General features: G+C 39.3%; 1 protein-coding gene across 5 annotated transcripts in view; it reads left to right on the top strand.

The window, feature by feature from the left end:
* The window catches only part of PLCB1 (phospholipase C beta 1), a 767,658-nt gene that overhangs the window by 558,463 nt on the left and 185,774 nt on the right, over positions 1 to 23,421 (top strand). For all 5 annotated transcript variants that reach the window (XM_032143066.2, XM_058433160.1, XM_032143068.2 and 2 more), the window contains 2 exons: positions 8,762 to 8,919; positions 18,260 to 18,342. In XM_032143066.2, the coding sequence (XP_031998957.1) occupies positions 8,762 to 8,919; positions 18,260 to 18,342 (241 nt within the window). The remainder of the gene's footprint in view (positions 1 to 8,761; positions 8,920 to 18,259; positions 18,343 to 23,421) is intronic.

The raw sequence follows: 23,421 nt of genomic DNA, 5'->3' as shown, positions 1-23,421 counted from the left end.
TATAAGGTGAGAGATGAGGATCCAGTTTCATTTTCCTACACGTGGCTAGCCAATTACCCCAGAACACTTTGTTGAAAAGGGTGTTTTTCCCCCACTTTATGTTTTTGTTTACTTTGTCGAAGATCAGTTGCCTGTAAGTACTTGGGTTTATTTCTGGGTTCTCTATTCTGTCCCATTGTTCTATGTGCCTATTTTTATACCAGTACCACACTGTTTTGGTGACTATGGCCTTAGAGTATAGTTTGAAATCAGGTAGTGTGATGCCTCCAGATTTGTTCTTTTTGCTTAGTCTTGCTTTGGCTATGTGGGCTCTTTTTTGGTTCCATATGAATTTTAGAATTGTTTTTTTCTAACTCTGTGAAGAATGATGGTGGTATTTTGTTGGAGATTGGATTGAATTTGTCGATTACTTTTGGCAGTATGGCCATTCTCACAATATTGATTCTACCCATCCATGAACATGGGATGTGTTTTCATTTGTTTGTGTCATCTATGATTTAGTTCAGCAGTGTTTTGTAGTTTTCCTTGTAGAAGCCTTTTGAATCCTTTGTTAGGTATATTCTTAAGTATTTTTTTTTTTGCAGCTATTGTAAAAGGGTTGAGTTCTTGATTTGATTATCTGCTTGGTCACTGTTGGTGTATAAAAGAGCTACTGATTTGCATACATTAATCTTGTATCTGAAAACTTTGCTGAATTCTTTTATCTGTTCTAGGAGCTTTCTAGAGGAGTCCTTAGGGTTTTCAAGGTAAACAATCATATCGTCAGCAATCAGGGACAGTTTGACTTCGTCTTTACTGATTTGGATGCCCTTTATTTCTTTCTCTTGTCTGATTGCTCTGGCCAAGACTTCCAGTATTATGATGAAGAAGGGTGGTGAGAGTGGGCATCCTTGTTTTGTTCCCGTTCTCAGGAAGAATGCTTTCAGCTTTTCCCCATTCAGTATTAAATTGGCTGTGGGTTTGTCATAGGTGGCTTTTAATTCATTAAGGTATGTCCCTTGTGTGCCAGTTTTGCTGAGCTCTGCTCTCTTTAGTAATCTTGATACCTAACAGATTATACATACTAACTCATTTGCTTTACTGACAACCTTATAATAGTGTTAAGAAAATTTTCAATATTAATACAAATAATAAAACTATAAAATGTAGTTCAAATTTGTATATGCAGTTTTTAAATTACATTTCACTAAAAATTTACAATCAAATTAATTTCTTCTAAGTCATTCATATGCCCTTCCTATGTATAACTTGGTAAACACAGATGTGATAAAAAATTTGGCTCCATTTTGTCAGGTTAGTTTAAATTTGAGGGTTTTGGCATATTAACAGCTAATCAGACTAAAAAGATGATGTGATACTTTCTGCTATTAGAAAAGAAAAGGCTTTACCTTTTTTATGAAGAAAGAACTCTAATAGCTGTCTCCAAATTTCTGTACAATGGTTTTGTATCACCACCATCTGATTCATATACCTGGTTTCTGGTCAATTATCTCTTCAATTATTTAATTTCTAGTACTGTTAGAATCCACATATTTTCAAATCTTCAGTTTTTAAAACTATATTAACTATGTTAAATTGTATTCTCATCTAAGGGGTTTTGTTTTTGCTGTTGTTTTTTATCTTGCTCTCTTTTCTGAGCTCTGTATTATTATACCAAGGTTTGCATTAGATAAATCTGTAACCACCCAATTGGGTTCTTCTTGCCTGCTGCCTAGAAAAAGCCAATACACTGAGAACAGCAGGTGTTACAGCAGAGAAAGTTTACTTATTACAAGGCAGCTGAGCAGAAGGATGGGACATATTTCTCAAATCAGTCTCTGATAATTCAGAAGCTAGAATTTTTCAAGGATAGTTAGGCAGGAGGGGGTTGGGAAGTGGTTAGGAAATGGGGAATGCTGATTAGTGGGTCAGGAAAGAAATGACATGGGGGTCAAAGCTGTCTTCTTGGACTGAGACGGTCCCTGGGAGAAGTTAAGTCTGTTTCTTGGCATGGGTCACAGGATGGGTGGCACTAGTTTGTCCATGAGAATTCAAGGCCTGAAAAATATCTTAAACACCAGTCTTAGGTTTTATAATAGTGATGTTATCTATAGGAGCAATTAGGGAGGTTACAAATCTTGTGACTTCAGTCCTAAACCATAATTCCAACCTTGTGGTTAATTTGTTAGTCTTACAAAAGTTGTTTTGGTCCCCAGGAAAGGAGGGGATTAGTTTTGGAAAGGGACTGTTATCATCTTTGTTTTAAAATCAAACTATATATTAATTTCCTCCCATAGTTATCTTGGCCTGTACTCAGGAATGAGCAAGGACAGTTAGTTTGTGAGGTTAGAAGCAAAATAGAGTCAGCTATGTCAGATTTCTCTCACTGTCAAAATGTTTGCAAAGGCAGTCAAATCTACATTCTCACAGTATTACCTTGCCCCAGTACCAGTCATTTATTTTCCTGCAAGGAAATTAAGGAGAATTCCATATAATTAGAAAGAAAAACTATATAAAAATATAAATACAGGCTCATGAAGTTTTGCCTGAAATGCTGTTTTGACTCATGGGTCAAAATTTGGTTTTACTTCACATATTATTGGTAGAATCATTGTTTTAATTACAGATGAAAGTAATGTAGAAGTCCTGTTTCTCAGAAGCCTTTGGATAAACTCAAATTTCTATGATATAAACATTCAAGCTACCCCAAACCAATTAAGAATGTTATAAAATAAAAATATAACCAATGCCTAATCCAATTGAATCCTATTAAATTTTTAAATTAATATCTAGAAAATAATTTAGTTTTTTTACTTTACAGCCATTTTCAGAACAAGTAAAAACTGTATTTATGGAAACATTATTTCATATAAAGAGTGATTGGTAGAAAAAAGAAAGTTTTCCTATTCAAATGAGTTTAAGAAATGCTAGGTGCAAACTATCTAGCACCTACCATAATGTGTTTTGAATATAAAATAAAAGGATCAGAGTCTCACAGTCATTAACTCTTCATCCTCCTTGTCACCACCCAACTTATTTTCTTGGAGCATTTTAAGGACTAATATTCCTGAAAAATGCTGTCTAAATCCAAATAGGAAGAACTTCAATATTCAGGATATGTTCTTTGAGCATCCAAAGGGACTGTAAAAATTAAATATACAGAATGAAACCAATCAGTTTAGCAGTGCATTATTATTATGTCTATTTCTCTGCTCATTATTGCCCCTTTGTTGAATATCAAGATGCCCAGAAGTAAAAATAAATTGGATCATTGAGAGAAATAGATGCACTGAATGAGTGGTTTTTAATTACCATGGTCACTTTTTGGATTTGGGGTGATTTTGGCAGTACCCTCAGTACTGATTATGTTTTAAATTATTGCTTTTCCTTGAGGAATCCACCCTTATGACTCAAGAAAAAGAAATCCTCCCAGGAAGAAACACTATGCAATAAATACAACCTATGCTTGTGCACCTCTTCATAAACCTTCCCATACTCCCAACTATATGGGAGATAATGGCTTCAGAAACACTGGAAAGGCAAAGCAATCTATCTCCAGACAGTTAATATCTTCATTCAAATAAGAAAGAAACCATTAGATTTGAGGGTTTTGCTATCCGCAATAATCTGATGAATTAAATTATCTGACTGAATGTTTCTGATAATTATTCAACTTCTCTCCTCATGTGTAAGTTCTTGGCTGAAGAAAAGTTCTAAAAATGATTTAAGACCTAGCTGTACCCTTGCCAGTCATATGCTACAAACCCAGACTTTGAGCATCCCTCCTCTCTTTCCCGTCTCTCCCACTCATTTATCCCTTAGCATATGCAACGTTTTATTATTTGCATTTGCTTTAGAGCACACACAGACCTAAGAAAGTCAGGTGGTAGAATGTAAAGAAGATGAGCTTAGGAAATAAACGGGGCCCAGTTTAAAATGGCCTTTAAGTAAATGACATACTTAACTCATTTGAGCCTTGGTTTGTTTGTAAAATGGAGATAAATTAAAACAGCCAGGGTTCTTGTGGCTGAAAGTAATAGGATGCTATTATTTAATGGCTTAAAGATTTAAGCAGTGTATTACCTCACACAGCAAGGCACCCAGGAGCAAAGTGGTTGAGGACTGGTTAAATCAGAAATTCATTAATATCATGGAAGACCCAGGTGCTTTCTGCCTTTTTGGCCCCCTTATGGTTTCAAGATGCTGTGTACCCTAAGCATTACCTCCCTATGAACCCAGATCCACAAAGGACATGGCAAAAGTTCTTGTGACCCTTCTAAGAGTGAAGAAAATGTTCCTAGAGGTTCCCTGACAGTCCCCCACCTCTGTCCCCTCAATCTGGTAGGCATTCTTTATGCCATGTTATATATAGCTCAGAGTCACACCACACAGCAATGCCCACAGTAATCGCTAACATGGGCCATAGAACTACCATGACTGACTGAGAAGAATCAAGATTTACCCCAAGGCTGCAGAGAAGACCCTGAAGCATATCAGAACCTAGATAAAATATTTTATTGGCAAGGAAAAAGAGAAAGAAGAGACAGAAAGGGCAACCAGAAGTGTAAGAATGGGAAGAAATTTATGTTTGCCTCCCCACCTGGATGGTAAGGGTAAAGGAATATGTCTCATGTCATTTTCATATCCCCAGTAACCAGTATTTTGCCTTCCACAGAAAATATTTTGGGGAATATGTACAAACACATAATGGTGAAGCTCCTATAGTCAGTAAAGTATATACTTGAAGTCGTTTTCTCAAGAGTGGAAATGACTTCAGGCTCTTACATAGACACTTTGTCTCCTAAGCCATCTCATGGCAATTGCTCTGTGTTCAAGCAAGCACCATGGTTTCACTGGGGCAGCAAGCAGATACCATGTAAGTGAGAAATCAGATCAAACAGATGCATCTAGAGAGGGTCAAGACAAATAATACATTCTCTGCATTTTGGACAGTTTCCTCAGGTGTAGCCATGAGACTGTATGCCCTGAATGGTTGTCATAGCATTGAAAGCAAGGAAATATAGTCCTCATCTCCATCTGTTGAAGGGGACAATGACTATTGAAGAAGGCCACTGAATTAACAAATATATCACATTCTGGAATCTTCTTACCCTGGAGGTTGGAGGGAAGACATTAATGATAAATATGAAAACGGGCAATTAATCATCAGCCACTGCAAGATGAGAAATTCTTCAGAAGTTTGTGTTAATGGAGGGATTGCTATTTTCGATCTTCTGGTTTTTTCTATCCCTGGATGCCTTGGGTAGTCTGAGACAAAGCTCAAGGGAATGTAACCAGCCACCCAAAATGAATGCAGTCAAGTGAGAAGTTGCAGAGCTGTGACTTGGAGCAGTATTATGAATTACTCTGAGAAGGAGCTTCAGCTCCCAAGTTCAATCATGGGCTTGGAATGTATTCCAGAGGGTGTTCAGAGCCAGGGAGAGATGATGTCAAATACTAGTTTCAGAAATACCAAGGGTTGAATGATTCATGACCTATCACTAATCTCAACCTTCAGCGATCCCCTAGCCCCAGAAGCTATATTTATTCAATATATTCAAATGGAAAGATAATGGGTAGATGAGATGTCATAATGAGGAGTTAAGAATTTTAGGGAACAAAAATAAATCAGCTTTGAGGCTTAAGGCAGAAAAGAAGAGAGTAACAGAGAATATGAATACATGCGTTTGAAAAATATTTCCATAAATGAAGTAAAACATACAGGGAACCTAATATGCATTCCAAGGAATAGGATAATTATGGATAAATGCGAGTTTCCTCAAAGTATGCTTTCTTTGGGAGGCTTCCATTTCTAATAAAAAGTATTCATTTTAAGAATGAACAATGAGTTTACCTTGGAGGGATTCTGTTGGTCTTAGGTGTTGGACAATAAACTCTTTCTCTTTTTTATTCTTCAGTTTTTTTCCCCACATTCCTTTGCATCTCACAAACCCAACCTCATGCCTTACCATGGTTTTCAAAACATTAACTGATCAACATTCAAAAAATACATCAAATTCCTTCTAATTGTTCTTTGATCAAAAATATTCACAAGAAAATCTAAGGAAATGTTTCTCAAAACTTTGAACCTCTTATTGCAGAATGCTGTAGTGTCTGTTAGGTATTTATCTACTTTGATACACTGTTAAATCTGATTAAATTCATCACACTATCCTTACTAAAGTTAGTAACACTCAACTAGTATTAATGAAATTGATTCAGAAATTGTACAATATGTAATTGTGTTGATATAGTCAGTGATGTGCTTAAACAATTCTCTAAACAGTATACACAAAAATCTGCTCTATTCTTTAATATTGGTGCAATTTTCTGCAGGAGCAAGTATTTTAAATTAAATAACCTGATAATATTGAATTATTCACTTCTTTTAGCTATGGTAGCTCCCCTTTAAGTTTAGAAATAACATATAAATGTTTGTCTTTTCCCCTTTACTCCTACTGTCCCCTTGTCCCTAAAGCAGAAAAGACCTTTGTAAATCTTTGCCATGACAATGAACTTTGAGGCAATTAGGAATGGCAATTTGATTATCCAGCATCAGGAAGTTTCTAGATCATTTTGTCAGCATTTCTGCTTTTCCGAATGCATCTTTGTGTTAAAAACATCCCATTTTTCCAGTAGAGAAAAGTTATTATGCAGACTCACTTAATCAGCCTTTCAGTGCATTTACCAGGGCTCTACAGAACTCAAAAATGTCATCCTTTTGTTATGCTGGTGGTTGAGTATTATGACATGCATATAAAAATAAAATTAAGCTAGAAGGCTTAATCCCATTTTCTTTGTCCTGTGTGTCTCCACGGGGCACATCTTGTCCATTTCAAAGTCATTGTAACGGTTTGCATCAATATGCCATCTTTTAACTGGCTATTTAAAAAAATGATGGTAGGCCAAATGTGGTGGTTTATACCTGTAATCTCAGCACTTCCTGAGGCAGAGGCAGGAGGATCAGTTGAGCCCAGAGTTTGAGACCAACCTGGGCAACGTAAGAAGACCCTGTCTCTAAACAAAATACAAAAATTAGTTGAGCATGCTCATGCACATCGGTGGTCCCAGCTACTTAGGAGGCTTAGGAAGGAAGATGACTTGAGCCCAGGAGGTTGAGGCTTCAGTGAGCTATGATCGCACCAGTGCACTCTAGCCTGGGTGACAGAGTGAGATCCCATTTCAAAGAAAAACTTCTAAAAACATGATTGGGGCTTATAGAGTATAAATCGAAGAAAATCTTTAATAGAGAAAACCAAAGACTTCAATTTGCGTGTTGCTAATGGGCCTGCTGCAAGAGCTATTTATTATTACTCTTTCAAAAATAATTTATCCTGAAATTAGTGACTTCCATTGACTTAAGTAAAATAGGAGCTTTTGGCTTCCATGCCCTATGTATTATAATCAAGGACCTCAGACCTTTCAGGTGCCTTGATTATAATAATTCTCATCACTTTACTAGGGTATGTTAGTTCTATTCACAAAAGTCCAATTCTGGTGAAGTTTATCTTTTTCTTCTGTTGCTTGTGTTTTTGATGTTGTATCTACAAAACCATTGCCTAATCAAGGTCACAAAAATTTGTTGCTGTTTTTTCTCCTAAAGGTTTTGTAGTTTTAGCTCTTACATTTGTACACTTGATCCAATTTGAGTTTAGTTCTGTATGGTATGCGGTAAGGACCCAAGTTCTTCTTTTTTTATTTTTATGTGGCTATCCAGTTGTCCCAACACTATTGAAAACACTGTTCTTTCTGCACTGAATTGTCTTGGCAATTGTTGAAAGTGAATTGACCATAAATTGAGGGTTTATTTTGGAAATCTCAATTCTATTTCCATTAATCTATATGTCTATCTTTATGCCAGTACACATGGTCTTGATTACTGTAGCTTTGTGGTAAGTTTTGAGAAGTGTGATTCCTCCAAATTTGTTCTTATTTTTCAAGATTGCTTTTGGCTGTTTAAGGTTCCTTACATTTCTATATGACCTTTGGATCAGCTTGTCAATTTTTTCAAAAAAAGCCTGGTGAGATTTTGATAAGAATTGAATCTTTAGGCCAATGGTGGGGCGTAGTGTCATCTTAGCAATACCAAGTCTTCTGCTCCGTGAACATGAGATGTGTTTCCATTTATTAAGGTCTTCTTTAGTTTCTTTCAACAACATTTTGTAATTATTAGAGAATAAGTTTTGCACTCCTTTGTTTAATTTAAATTTTTTTTTTTAAAGAGCACTTTTTAAAACAATGTTTAGCTTTTCTCAGCATTTGTGCCTTCGGCAAACGTGTCAGAGGCAGCTGACTTATATAATAGTTTCCAACAATAAATTCTCATCAGGAGGCAGTCAGAATTAAGAGTGAGTTTTGATGCTATAATCCTGGATCTTCTACTTCCTGGCATTGGAAACTTGGGCAACTGAACTCTGCCATTTTATTGTGTGAAATGGGTATTTTTTTTATTAAATAGTTATGCCACAGAGATTTTTTGTGAAGATTAAATGTTTAGTATATATACAGTCCAAAAACCTGTAATTGGCACATGGTAAATAGTTAATAAACATGCATCGTTGTTATTGTTACAATTCCCTATCTTTCCCCAAAGCACTACTACGGATTCTATTTGAGATTGAGCCATTACCTTCTGGTATGTTGAGGCAGAAGAAAGGCAAAGAATAACTGCTTCTGCTCTTAGACTCTTTGTTTTCCCGTTATTGAGGAGCCTTTCTAAGAAAGCACCACTGTCTTCCTTGCTTCATGGGAATCTGGGGTTTGTTTTGTTGGTGTTTTATAGCTGGCCAACTGGCTGGAAACTCCTCTGTTGAGATGTATCGCCAAGTGCTCCTGTCTGGTTGTCGCTGTGTGGAGCTGGACTGCTGGAAGGGACGGACTGCAGAAGAGGAACCTGTCATCACCCATGGCTTCACCATGACAACTGAAATATCTTTCAAGGTAGAGTATATGAATGTTACTAAGAGAGGCAATGGGGACACCTGATTCCTTTTGGTTAAAGCCTCCTAAGGTAGAAAGTCCCAGTGGTCACAATTAAGTCCAAAGGCTGTTAATCATCTTTGCAATTTCAGAGGCTAAAATTTGGCTGTTTCTTCATGAATAATTGGCATCAGGTGAATTAATTCATGCTAATCAAATTCTAAGGAAACTGTCTTGTGAAAGGAAATATCAATGTTTTTGTTTTGTCCTCTTTAGCACTCTTACTCCTAATTTCTTGCATTTTATTTTTGTGACATATAACATACATAAAGAATGCAGACAGCTTGTTGATATGCTTTAACTAATGGCTATAAAGTATGCATCCATGTAACTATCATCTAAATCGAGAAATAGAAACTTGGGGGGTACCTGAAAACTTCCATGTATCCATTCCCATCAGAATGACCTGTTTACCCTCAGAGGTGACAACCATCCTATTACAGTAGTCCCTACTTTGCACTTCTTTAGAGCACAAAGTACAAATTTATGTGCAGCCCTAAATGATGTAGCTTCACTAATTTTTTTCACTTGTAAATTGATTCACACTATAGTATACATCATTTTATGACTTGCTTTTTTCACTCCACATTGTTTAGAAGATTCATTAATATTGTTTCGGGTAACTCTAGATTTTTTGGCTTTCTTTATCATGATGATAACAGTAATTACTACTGTTAATTAATATATAAGATTCCATTCTGTGATGCTAGCTTTTGGAATGTTGATGTCTATCAGTCAAAGACCCCTAGGAACATACCTATGGTCAAGTTGGATTTGTTTGCTCATACGACAAAGGAGAACACATGTTGTAGGGAGCTGGGATGTCTCAGTAAAAGTGTACTAGAGAGGACTTACAGGACTTGGGCTTATAGTAGGTGATTTGGGGGATGGTTCAACGGAGAAGGGTTTTGCAATGGATTGGGTGCTGTCGGGAAGCAGAAACAATCCTATGAGAGGGTATCTTAGTAAATCCTATCTAGGAAGCAGGACTAAAGCTGTTATTGGTAAAGATGCATCAGCCATTCTTGTTAGTGAGAAATGAGGTGCATTTGGTCTCTCTTTCCACCCTTAGCTCTATTTTGCACCACAAAGGGCCACACATTCATGTGTATGGACACCCAAGCCCAAATATCTAAAGTCTATCCACATGTCCTGCAACAGAGCCTTCCCCAGGGGGTTGATGCCGTTGGAGTAGGGGAAATCTGGGGTCCTAGGTACTTGGAGAGTGACTGGAGAAAGAAGTTGTGGGCTTCAGGGAACATGCTCTCTTGGCTGACTCAAGCTTTTTCACCCCTTTAAATGGGAATCAGAAGAGAAGGGCCAGAGGACAACCTCTCGCACTAGGTCCCAAGGCATAAGCCCTATTGCCTTGGATACCTAGGTCTCAGGGAAGTGTCACCAACTCTTATCTGAAGAAACCAAGGAAACAGAGTCCAAGTATGTAAGTAACTAAGGTGAGTGGAGACAAGGCCATTGAACATGGGAGGTCAGACTACTGAGAAGCTAGAATATGGGATGAATTCAATGTTAATATCACCAAGGTTAGCGATGAAGCTTTGGGTGAAGAAACTGTGAGCCACTTGCCAACTCTTTGCTGAATGAGGGTGGCTCAGTAGATGGCCGAAGCGAAGAAGAGGTAAAAACTCTTTTGGCTGCCTCATGGGAACTAGGATTTTTTTTTTTTTTTAAGATTGAAAGGTAGTGTTTTAGAAGTAGCATTGAGAGCAAAAAGATCCCAAACCCCAGCTTCTTACTGTGAAACAGCTGAGATGTGAGAAAATAAACAGTGATCACTGAAGAAAGCAGCTAACAAGAAGCAAGATTTTCAAGGGACAGCCAAGTTTCTGTTTAGACAAAAGGATTTTTCTGATCGAAGTTGCTGTATTAGACAATAATAAAAATGTTTTCAGCAGTAATATCATTCACACCTACAAATATGTGTGTTATGTTGTGCCTAAGGAATACGACTTTTCATTTCTTCCACTTAGCCTACAATGCAATAATTAGAGGAAATAGCACCCTTCACTTAAATTTTACAACAAAGTTTAATATGGGGTTGACATTAATTCTGATCAAAATCTTTAAAAGCTGTGTCTGTTCCTGAACTTGAGCATGATTATGACCCTTGCATTTTCTTAAGTGGAAAATCAGTGTTTAATTCATTTCCATAGTCCCGCTTCCTCCCTCTCAGACCTTGCTATGGTCCTTTGTCAACTACCTGAGATGCGGTCTAACAGTTGGGCTCTTTAAGAACAAGTGGAGACAGGTGACCCCCATGTGGAGCCAGTGCAGCCTGGGCGCATCTGTCTGTTGATGGATGATGATGCACCTGGAGTGGCAGACAGCGCGCCCTGATGGAGCTGAGAGCTGGTGGCCCCGCACACTGTCCATCCGTCAGGAAGACCTGCCCCACTCCCAGGCCACTGCCCTGTCTACCCTCCAGAGACATTGTGAGAAGCAATTGTTATTTTCTTAATAATTTAAAATCCTCCAAGTTCTCTGAGTTCCTTGTGGGAGAATAAACACCAAGCACATCCTAAGGCATATTTATTTTATGTGGAGCATTTGCTTCTTGGCCTCTGCCTGCCATTGAGTCAACTTGGAGTGACTGTCCTTATGCACTCCATCATAGAAGTGGTTCTTCAATTGCATCTGTAATCCCAGAGTCACGGGCTGATTGAACATCTCTTCCTGGGCTCTGGAAGCATGGCTTCTCAACCACATCCACACACTTGCCAGTGGGTGAGAGGCTTAAAGACTAAAATCTAGCCCAGAAGGCTGCTTTCTCTCTCTGCCTGCTAGAGTTGGGAGTGGGGAGGTGACCAGGATGGCTAAAGAGAGGAGTGAATTCATCATCCCTGTTGGTTTTTCCAGCTATTCCTCCTGCTAATGCACGTAGCAGGATAGACAGTTCTGGCTGAGATGTGGGTAGGTGACAGTGGGTGAGGATGGATGTGGGGAGTGGAAATGCCAACCTGTTCTGCAGACTGATATGCAGTAGCAAGGATGCCTTTGCATCAGGACTGAGACTAGGAAAGGCAAGTAAGTCTCCTAACAAGTAAAATTTAAAGACGTCTTTGCTCTCAGGGCTGTGTAAGCACAGAGTTGGCACTAGAGAGTGAGTGTCTCTTTAAATTTTGCACTTAGTCGCCTCTCTGGCCTCCTCCTAGTCCCAACACTGCTGGCATGATTATCAGCATGCAGTCTGCTTTCCCTGAACCCGGCGTGTAAAGGGACTTAGTAAGAAAAAGTAAGAGGAGAAACAGGGCACAAGGCCCTACATAATCTGCAATCCCCCCATTACCTTGTTTCTTACTGCTTTCCCCCTCACCCACTGGGCTCCAGCAATACTGGCCTTGCTGTTCATTGGCTGTGCCAGGCTGGTCCCACCTCACAGCCTTTGCACAGGCTCTTCCCTCTGCCTGGAATGGTCTTCTCATAGGTATCTACCTGGTTCTTCCCTTGCCTCCTTGACGCCTTCCTCAAATGTCACCTTCTTAGTGAGGCCTCCTGGGACTGATCTATTTAATACTGTCACCAGCCACCACTCCCAATCCCCACACTACTCACATAACCCCCGACACCCCAACTTTTTAGTAATGTATTTCCCTAAGGCACTTATCATATCACCTTCCAACAATCTGCCTAATTTGCTTAATTCCTATGTTCCTTGTTTATTGTCCCTTCTACTAACGCGTAAGCTCCGCAAGGACAGGGCTCTTTGTTCTGTTCCCTGATCTGTCCCAAGTTCTCTTCTTTGAGCAGAACCTGACATATAGTAGGTGCTCAATAAATGTTTTTGAATGAATTTTTCCTTCCCAGAGCAAGTAGATCAAATACAGCATAACCTCCATTTTCAGTCTTTCTTGCCTCTGCTCATCAGATAAGTGAATTTGTCTTTCTCCATCCTACACATAATATGTTGGTAGAGGCAGGGAAAACATTCCCCCAACATTTGCCAGTTTTAGCTGCCCTGAACATTTGGCCCAGATATTCACAGTATAATTAGTCTATATTCTATAGCTACACTGCATAGTGCAGCAGCAAAATAAACTGATTGCAGAGTTCATTTGTATGTCACCCAGTGTATCTGCTTTCAGTATGTGTGACCTGGAAAGCTTCTGTGTGATAGATCCCAAAAGCAAAAGATCCTATTGGCATTTGCTCCCTGTTTACTGTATGGGTCAAAATAAAAAGTTACGTTCTGGGAAAGGAGACATTCAGCTTCTTTATGAAGGGCTTTTTGTTTTGTAGTCTGGCTTTATTATTTATCCCATATATCTGTTTCTATGCTTCATCACCTTAGCCTTCCTGGTGGCCATGACATAGCAATTCACCACTTGGTTTTCATTCTCTCTTCTCCCACCCAATATCCTTTCTCCTTACACTTGACACCACCCACCCACCTCCTTCCCAGGTTGGTTTTTCTCCCTTTAGGCAGCTTCCTTTTAACCAGCAATTATATAAGATGGAAAACTGGATAATGTAATAAAATATATGAGGAAAATATGTTAAATTTGAGTAGGTTAAATCCAGCATTTCTGAAAATAAAGTGTCATTCATTCCCTGAGAGAAACAATAATTTAGGATGCAATTTCACTGCTACCTAAATGCACATATAAAATGAATATCCAAATACACCCTACTGTTGTCTGTCAAGGAGAAAGGATTTCAAGGCCAGTTTGTCTCAATGAAGTTTAGTAATTGAACCATATGGCTTATTGGTTATCGAATCTAGTGTTACAAGTCTCTGAAAAATAATTTTGGCTTGATAAAGAGCAATGGAGCATTACCGTACTTTCACATCCAATGTCCACCAATTATAGCAAGTATGAAAGAATGAAACTTAAAAGCTATAACTGGTTTTCTCATCCTAACTGATCACGCACACCATACAAAATATTTCAAAGGCATGAAAGCATGAAAGTTCTCCAGTGGAACTTCTGAAGTTTTCAGTTGCTCCCAACTAAAATTATTAGATGAAATTTAGTAATTTTTTTTGGTTTAATAATTGGAAAAGTTTTCCTAAGCTGCTAGCTGAAGTTATGGTAGAGATGGGGAGAGATGGACAGAGGAAGGAGGGAGAAGGATGGGTGAGAAAGAGAGAAAGATGAACATAGAAGGTAAGGATGCTACTCTGGAGATGACTGCCAGGGGTCCAGTACAAGCTCTTCCATTCAGTCACTGCAAGGCCTTGGAGAAGCTTCCTTCCCAGTGCAAGTCTCCTTTGTTATCAGCAAAATGGAGATGATAATAGTGCTTACCTCCTAGGGTGGTTGTACGTAATAACCCTACTTAATACACAAATATTGCTTAAACTATGCACGGCATGCAGTGACTACTCTATAAATGTTAGCTTTGGATGTTATCATTGAAATGCATAAAAGCCAAATGTTAGCTTTCTTTCTGTAAATATAATGGTTGTGTATTACATAGGCATGGACTTATTAAGCCAGAGTGAAGGTGGGGGGCTGAATTAAGTCATCTGTAAGGCTGCGGTCCCGATCCAAAGACCTAAGAATAAGGAGAGCTAGTGGTGTAAGCTGCAGTCCAAGTCCAAGTCTCAAGGTAGGAGAAGACCAGTGTCCCAGCTCAAAAACAGTCGGGCAGAAACAGCAAATTCTCCTTTACTCTTTTTTTTTTTTTTTTTTCCTATTCAGGCTTCCAGTGGGTTGAATGAGGCCCATCCACATTAGGGAGGGCAGGCTGCTTAACTCGGTCTACCAATTCAAATGTTAATCTCATCCAGAAACCCCTCACAGAGACACCCAGAAGAATGTTTAACCAAATATCTGGGCACCCCATGACCCAGTCAAGTTGACACGTAAAATTAATCATCACGAGCTACAAAGGCAGAGTTGAATAGTTGCCATAGAAATAGAAACCATATGGCCAGCAAAGCCTAAAATACTACCTGGTCCTTTATGGAAAATGTGTGCTGACCTCTGAGCTAGTCAATAGAAGAATAAACGGGAACATAACTAGATAAATTCTGTTTCTCTTCTGTCATATATTAGGAGTTCATTCATTCATTTGAAAGTATTTCGTGAGCATCTAGAATGTGCCTTGGCAGAACAGTGAAGAAAACAAGTTCTTACCCCAAGAAGTTTACACTGTCTAGTGAGGAAAGATAGATCAAAATAAACACAAAGATATGGTGCATAGAAACATCTAAATCAGTGGGCAAGGAAAAGAGAGAGCTGAGTTATGCTATCTGGATGGTGGAGGCAGGCCTTTGGTAAGGTGATGTTTAGGCACAGGTGCTGTACTTACTCCCAAATCAATGCAGTAAATCATGCTTTCATGTGAGTATTTTTGACTGAAGAAACAAAGTGCAACGATGGTGAGATGAAAGCATGCTTGATGTATTCAAGGAAAAGCAACAAGATCAATGGGCTGTGTCCAGGTGACAGAGAGGGAGAGGAAAAGGAGACGAATTGAAAGAAATGGCAGGTGCCAGATCAAGTTAGGCTGTGTCGATTACGATAACGAATTTGGATTTCATTCCGTGTGAAATGGGAGGTCATCGGAAAGTTTATAAACAGGAGCGAAACTGTCTACTACTCATGTTTAGGAGTAATGACTCTGGCTATGGTGTGGAATACAGCGGCAAGTACTAGAAGCCGGGAAAGCAGTAAAAAGACTCTGTCAGTCAGCTTCTCCCAGGTTTTGCTGCCGTAAGAAGAAACCCCAGGATCACAGTGATTTACAACTGCAACGGTTTACTTCTCACTCAGGTTAGATGTCAGCTGTTGCTCTGATTGCTATTGTTTGGAATTCATATTGAAAGAACAACCCACATCTGTGATATCACTGGACTCATGGGAGAAGAGAAAGAGAAATGGCTGGACAACAACATGATGGGTCTGCAAGACTCTACTCAGCAGCAGCACATGTCATTTTCACACACAGGCCCTTGGCCAAAATAAAACCACGGCCAAGCCTATGGTCAACAGAGTGTGTAGATAGAATCCTCCCAAAGGAAGGGGGAAGCAAATACGTGGGAATGATGATAAAATCCACCACAGCAGTCACTGCAGTGGTTTTTGTATCAGGATGATAGCAGTGGAGGTGCTGACACTTGACTGTACTTCGGATCTATTTTGGACAAGATTGCTGATGAATTGAAAGGTGTGAGAGAAGGAGAGGAGGCAAGAATGGCTCTACTGTATTTATCCTTTACCTGATACACTAGTGCCAAATTTATGAAATAAACAAAATCCAGCCCTTTTTTTCCACACTTAGTATCCACATCCTTGATGACCTCTATTCTCAGTTCTTTTGAGGGCTTTGCTTTTAGCTGGCTAAGATTATTAGCTGCATGGAAGTTACTGCAATGGTTGGGTATTAATAAGCTCTAGAGTCAGACAAATCTTCCTGGGGTTTAAACTTGGATTCTCTTCTCTGCGACTTAAGGTAAGTCAGTTAATATCTCTGCACCTTAGTTGCATCAAGAATATATAACCATCATTTGCCTTCTCTTGCTGCGTCTTCACAACAGATCTGTGAAGTGAGGTTTATTGCACTCTATAGATTAGCAAACCAATACACAGAGGCATTAAGTGATTTTCCCAAGGTCACACAGCTTGTAAATCTCAGAGGCAAGGATTCAAAAGTCTGTTTGAATCCAAAGCCTATGCTCAAATAAATCAAATATAGCATTTAAAATCTGGATGTTGCTTGCCTTTTATAGTGCTTGCTTTTTTTGACAGACTCAACTATCATAAAAGTTAAACTGATTATGTATGAAAGATAATCTGTGAGTTCATTTCTAAGAAACAGTAAAAGTGATTCTTCTCGCTCCGTGCAGGCAAAACCTTCTTAGAGGATATATGCAAATGCAGTACAGAATTAGAAAGCCTTATTTATACTCTGGGGCCAAAGAAATAGCTTTCAGGAGTGGATATAAAGAACGCTATATACTGAATGCGGAAGGTAGAGACGATAGCAGAAAAGGCTCAGGCATAAAGAATAGGAGTGGAAATCCCTACTTAAAAGGAGAATATGAAAAAAATAAATGTAACTAAAAACAAGTGTATGGGAATATGAAACCTCACTACTACTGAAAGTGATATAATTAAACAATAAATGAGACTGCACTTTACTACCAGTTAAATAAGAAAAACATTTTTAAGAATAATGCCCAAAACTGGTGAATATGCACTGAAATCTGGTCCTGCATGCATTACTCTGGGCAACCTAAAATGAAAAGTAATTTGAAATACATGAGGGACTGTAAGAGTATTCATATTCTTAAATCAAGAATTCCCCTTCTGAGAATTCATTCCCAGAAAATCAATCAAGATATTAGGGAAAAAATGAAGATGTTCTTTGTAGAATTATTTGAATGACAACCCTGAAAATGTAGCTGTCCAACAGTTGGGGAGTGGTTAAATCAATTTTAATACCTTTACTTTCTAGAATTTTGTACATGTATTGAAACTTGTGACATATACATTTTAAAAAATGCAGATTGAAAATGGAAGTACTGATACATGTTACAGCATGGATGAACTTTGAAACCATGCTAAGTGAAAGGTGGTCGGCACAAACAACCATATATTGTATGGTTACATTTATATGAAATAATTAGAATAGGCAAATCTATGAAGACATAAAGTAGATGAATGATTGCCTGGGACTAGGTGTGTGGGGTGGGGTGCAGGAATGAGGAGTGACTGCTAGTGGGTACATGGTTTCTTTTTGAGGCGATAAAAATGTTCTAACTTATATTGGAATGGTGCTCGCATGACTCTCTGAATATACTAAAAACCATTGAACTGTACACTTTCAATGGGCGGATTATATCTCAAAAAAGTTACATCTCAATAACAATGCTTTTTAAAAATACAAGTTGAGTATCTACTGTAATTAAAACTAAGCTACAGAAATACATGAGAGACAGACTAGAAGTGAATATAATGAAATGCTAACAATGGTTTGGTTCAGAAAGTGGATTTGTGGGTGAAAATTTTTACCTTCTCTTGCTGTCCCAAATGTTTATAATATGGTTAGATTTCTTTCGTTATTAAAAAATAGATACAATTAGCAAACAGGAGAATCCTCTCCTTTGCATTTCTCTCTTCCCTCCACAAAAATCCAATCTTCTTATAATTTTCCAGAATCAAGAGTCAGAATTAGCACCATCCAGCAGCCCTCAAAATCCCTTCTAGCCATTTCAGCCCTTTTTTGACAATTCTCTGAATGGAAAAGACAACTATACTAATAGATTTAATACCCTTCAAGAATATACGGATGAAAAATTCTGGCATACTGAATATACACGTGTTCTCATTTTTAGGAAGTGATAGAAGCAATTGCGGAGTGTGCATTTAAGACTTCACCTTTTCCGATTCTCCTTTCGTTTGAGAACCATGTGGATTCGTAAGTATTCAGCACATTCAGGAATGAGTCTTTTCCCCAAGTGGGGCATACTGAGTAATTGTTTATCAGATTTAAGATTATTTGACATTATTAATGGTGTTCTTCAATCATGTTCTATATTAACTGGCATGTTTTCATTCGTCGGTGATGGAATTCACTTAAAATAATCAACATTAAAATTATCCATTGGACTTGTAGGATCTATTTTCATACCATAGTATGGTTTTTTTTTTTTTTTGAGACGGAGTCTCGCTCTGTCGCCCAGGCTGGAGTGCAGTGACGCGATCTCGGCTCACTGCAAGCTCCGCCTCCCGGGTTCACGCCATTCTCCTGCCTCAGCCTCCCGAGTAGCTGGGACTACAGGCGCCCGCCACCATGCCCGGCTAATTTTTTGTATTTTTAGTAGAGACGGGGTTTCACCGTGGTCTCGATCTCCTGACCTCGTGATCCGCCCGCCTCGGCCTCCCAAAGTGCTGGGATTACAAGCGTGAGCCACCGCGCCCGGCCCATAGTATGGTTTTTAAATTAAAAACTCTTCTTTTTGCAATGCAGTGGAACACGTTTTTCTATACAATACGTATCTGTTATAGATTTGGGGTGCTGTGGGCCACTTTTATAACCCTCCTTCATTAGCTTCTTCTATTGCACGAAATTTGAGACCATTTCATCACTTTGTGGCAGGTGGAGAGCTGTGAATTCCATTTTGCCAATTTGCACTTATACAGAACTCAGTTCAGCAAACCTCCATATTCCCCCTTTTCACTGGCTTTCCCTCGTTTGTTAATATTTGTATTTGCCAATTTCAAAATGGCCTGCATGTATTGCTGAGCTACACAAAGAAAAGGTTATTTTGACTTCACTGTTTTATATTCATTTTATCACACATTACCAAAGAGAGACACATATCTAAGAGATGTATATTAGTTTATCATCTAGTTACTCACTTTAAAGAGCTTTGGAATGAAAGATTCTTATCCATATTGAATGAAAGCCTCTCTTTCATTTCAGGAACCTAAACCAGATTTTTCAGCTAAAAGCCAGCAGCACCTGTCCTAACTTGGATTACAAGTTTCTTTTTACCCTCCTTCCTATTAAGAGTCTTTCCCAGGTCACTGAGCCTCTTTGTCCAAGTAATTTGTAACACATGCTTCAATCCTCTAATTCTTAAAGAGTTCACTAGATCTTAAAGATGCAGATTGGTCATGAGCAAATTTCAACTTGAAGAATTTCTAAGTAGTTAAATGTGACAATTTTATAGTTATCTGTATTTTTTCAGTTTGCCCTCCAGAAATCCATATTACATTTACTGGCTTGTGATTCTGCTTCATTATGCAACAATCATCCAATGAATGATGTAATCCTTTGGCTCATAGTTTCTCCAACGCTTCTGAGGGTCAAAGGAAGAGAAAGGAATTTATTCTGTTCCACGCTATTTCTGTTCTTACTCAAAGGGGCATCTCTTTAGAGGCTGTATTTAATACCTAGTTTGCTGTGAAGGTTCTGCTTTGCAACCAACTCTGTTAAACAATTTCTCATCTCTGTCCATTCATTTATAATTGGCCTGTAACAATACGTATGAGTCCATTCTTGTACTGCTATAAAGAAATGCCTGGGTAAGAGACTGGGTAATTTATGAAGAAAAGAGTTTTAATTGGCTCACAGTTCCACAGGCTGTACAGGACGCATGGTGGCATCTGCTCCTGGGGAGCTGTCACTCATGGGAAGACAGAGTGGGAGCAGGTGTCTTACATGGCAGGAGGAGAACTAAGAGAGAGTAGGGAGGTGTCACACACTTTTAAACAACCAGATCTCATGAGAACTCACTATCACAACAACAGTACCAAGGGGAATGGTGGTAAACCATAAGAAATCGCCCCCATGATCCAATCACCTCCCACCAGGCCCCACTTCCAACATCAGGGGTTACAATTTGACATGAGATTTGGGCAGGGATGCAGATTCGAACCATATCACAATACTTGAGCACTTTTCTTTCAGGTATTGTAGTTTCAACTTGAGGATGCTTTTTTTTTTTTTTTTTTTTTTCTGAGGTGGAGTTTCACTCTTGTTGCCCAGGCTGGAGTGCCATGGCGCAATCCTGGTTCACTGCAACCTCCGCCTCCCAAGTTCAAGTGATTCTCCTGCCTCAGCCTTCCAAGTAGCTGGGATTACAGGCATGCGCCACCATGCTCGGCTAATTTTGTATTTTTAGTAGAGATGGGGATTCTCCATGTCGGTCAGACTGGTCTTGAACTCCCGACCTCAGGTGATCCGCCCGCCTTGGCCTCCCAAAGTGCTGGGATTGGCATACTTATTTTCTTAAAGAGAAGTTTCTATTTAAATTAGACAAAATGAAAGGCTATGGTTCCATTCTGTATTGTCACACCTGCTACACTGAGCTTCCCCTTGACATAGCCAGAAAAATATCAACCACCACCACCACCAACAACATAATAGCTAACCTTTATTAATAGCTAACATTTATTAAACATTTTTTATGCCAAGCAGTTTTTGACATATTTTACATGCCTCAGCTCATGTAAGCCTTACCACAAACCCAGGTGCTTCTAAGAGTAAATACTATGATTATCGCCATTTTACAGATGATGAAACTGAGTCCTAAAGAGGATGAATAACTTGCTCAAAGCCATGTAACAAAAACATGACAGAGATGGGATTCCAATCGAGTTACTGTGGCTTCAAAACGCACATTTTTAACCAACACATCTCCTATGCCTAAACAGAAGCATCACAAGCCTTCAAAACATCAAATTCAAACAACGAGAGCATCCCCCAGGCAATGGCCAGCAAATGTTTGCCTCTGCGGCTTGTAACCCTTAAACACAAGATGATTTTTGCAGTTCTTCACACTAGTCATTTAGAGATCCAAAACTGGACACGAAAACTAATTTCTGCACTGTGCATAAAGGCAAAGAGACTAGTGCCATTGTACTGCCCTTACTGGCTTAAAAATGATAAATTTAGCTATTAAAAGTTCATTAATAATTTCTATGTGACAAAAGAAAACAGGAAAACAGCCTTTCCAGGATGCCAGGATTGTGTCCCAAGCTACTGAGATGATGTAATGGCAGTGAAATAGTAAAAGATAAAATTATATTGTGGAGGAAGTGGGTGGGAGTCGCTTGCTTCATATTTCCCTTGTGCTTCAGATATCAAAATTGTGCAGCCACCATTCTTTCCGGGGAGGCTGGCACACACCCAGAGAAAACCGATCATCGTTCCCTTCGCTGGTGAAACCCCGTGCTTGACTTGTGAGCCACCTCATCTAGTTCCTGAGCCCACAGTAGGCAGTAGCAGCACTCTTTCCCACTAAACCTAGAAGTAACCTCAGAATCCTTCTCAACACAGTGACCTCGCGATGGACCAGCAAGACATCTGACACCTATTTGCCATCTCTGATGAACTATTTTATTCCCCTGTGTGCTGCATATATGGAATTTCAGATTCAGAACTCTGGCCCCAGGTCACTTGGGCCACACGTCCAAAACAAATTTACACTAGAAAAAAGGAGAAAAGGACTGGGCGCGGTGGCTCACGCCTGTAATCCCAGCACTTTGGGAGGCTGAGATGGGCGGATCACGAGGTCAGGAGATCGAGACCATCCTGGCCAACACGGTGAAATCAGTCTCTACTACAAATACAAAACGGGTGTTATGGCGGGTGCCTGTAGTCCCAGTTACTCAGGAGGCTGAGGCAGGAGAATCGCTTGAACCTGGGAGGCAGTGGCTGCAGTGAGCCGAGATCACGCCACTACACTGTAGCCTGGGCGACAGAGTGAGACTTTGTCTCAAAAAAAATAAATTAATTAAAAAAGAAAGAAAAAATGAGAAAAGCCACTGAAACTTCTGGTTTTCTCTCCCAATATCTGAAGTCACCTATCCATAGACAATAAAAGGGAATCTGCTATTAGCTGCTTTCAGTGATTCCTGTTGCTACGTCAGAATCCCGTGAAGTGTCTTCAAAATGCAGATTCCTGAGCTACACCCTTACCCTGACTGAAGATTTCTAGAAATAAGACTTGAAAATATATTTTTAAAAGCCCTACTTGACCCTGACATCCTACTTGTGAACTAGCACTTTTACAAAAAGAATTCTACACCAAATTCAATTGAAGTAATCTTTACCCATGTTCAGCCACAGAAAACTGTGAAATTTTGAACAAGGTTCTTAATTTCCATGGATTGCAGATTCCTCCTTTATAGGGAAAGAGGTTGGTTTAGTTCAAATTGGAGGATTTGCTCCCAAGAAATCAAGTGAGTTCCTCAGTCAGAAAAACTGACATCTGCCCCGGATGCTCACACTTTGGGAGTATTTTATTATGCTCAGAAATGTCTGCTATGACCTGAAGTTCAAAATGCATTTGTGATTTTTTTTCCCTCTCACTTCATCTCTATGGTAGCTGACATTGATGCTGTAAACACTTCAGGATTTTGTTTTTTGCTAATTGAAATTTTAATGCCTTTTATTTCTGCAGTTCTGATCTGCAATTAAAGTTGGTTCGTTTTCCTCTGACTTTTTCAATTCAATTTGCTCTCTGCTCTGATTTAGTTCCATCAGGTGGGTATGCATGTTTATTGAGAACATGAATAGCCTGATTACCAAATAGTTCATTTTACTTTTTACTTGGACACCTACCTCTTGTTCTGTCCATCTCAGTTGATTCCAAGGCAGGTTTTGTTTTTGTTTGTTTATTTGGTTTGAGGGTCTCACACTGTCACCCAGGCAGGAGTGCAGTGGTGCAATCTCGGCTCACTGCAGCCTCCGCCTCCCAGATTCAAGCGATTCTCCTGTCTCCTGAGTAGCTGGGATTACGGGCACGCACCACCACAACTGGCAAACTTTTGCATTTTTAGTAGAGACAGGGTTTCACCATGTTGGCCAGGCTGATCTCGAACTCCTGACCTCAGGTGATCTGCCTGCATCAGCATCCCAAAGGGCTGGGATTGCAGACGTGAGCCACCACACCCAGTCCTCAGGCAGGTTCTAAACGTCTACATTAGACATAGATTCTTGTTCTTAAAAGTGTGGTCCTCAGACCAGCAGCATCTGCATCGCTGG

This window comes from Hylobates moloch, unplaced genomic scaffold (genome assembly GCF_009828535.3).
Source record: "Hylobates moloch isolate HMO894 unplaced genomic scaffold, HMol_V3 SCAFFOLD_21, whole genome shotgun sequence".
NCBI lineage: Eukaryota > Metazoa > Chordata > Mammalia > Primates > Hylobatidae > Hylobates > Hylobates moloch.
The sequence above is the reverse complement of the archived record's forward strand: the minus strand, read 5'-3'. Positions and strand labels throughout refer to the sequence as shown.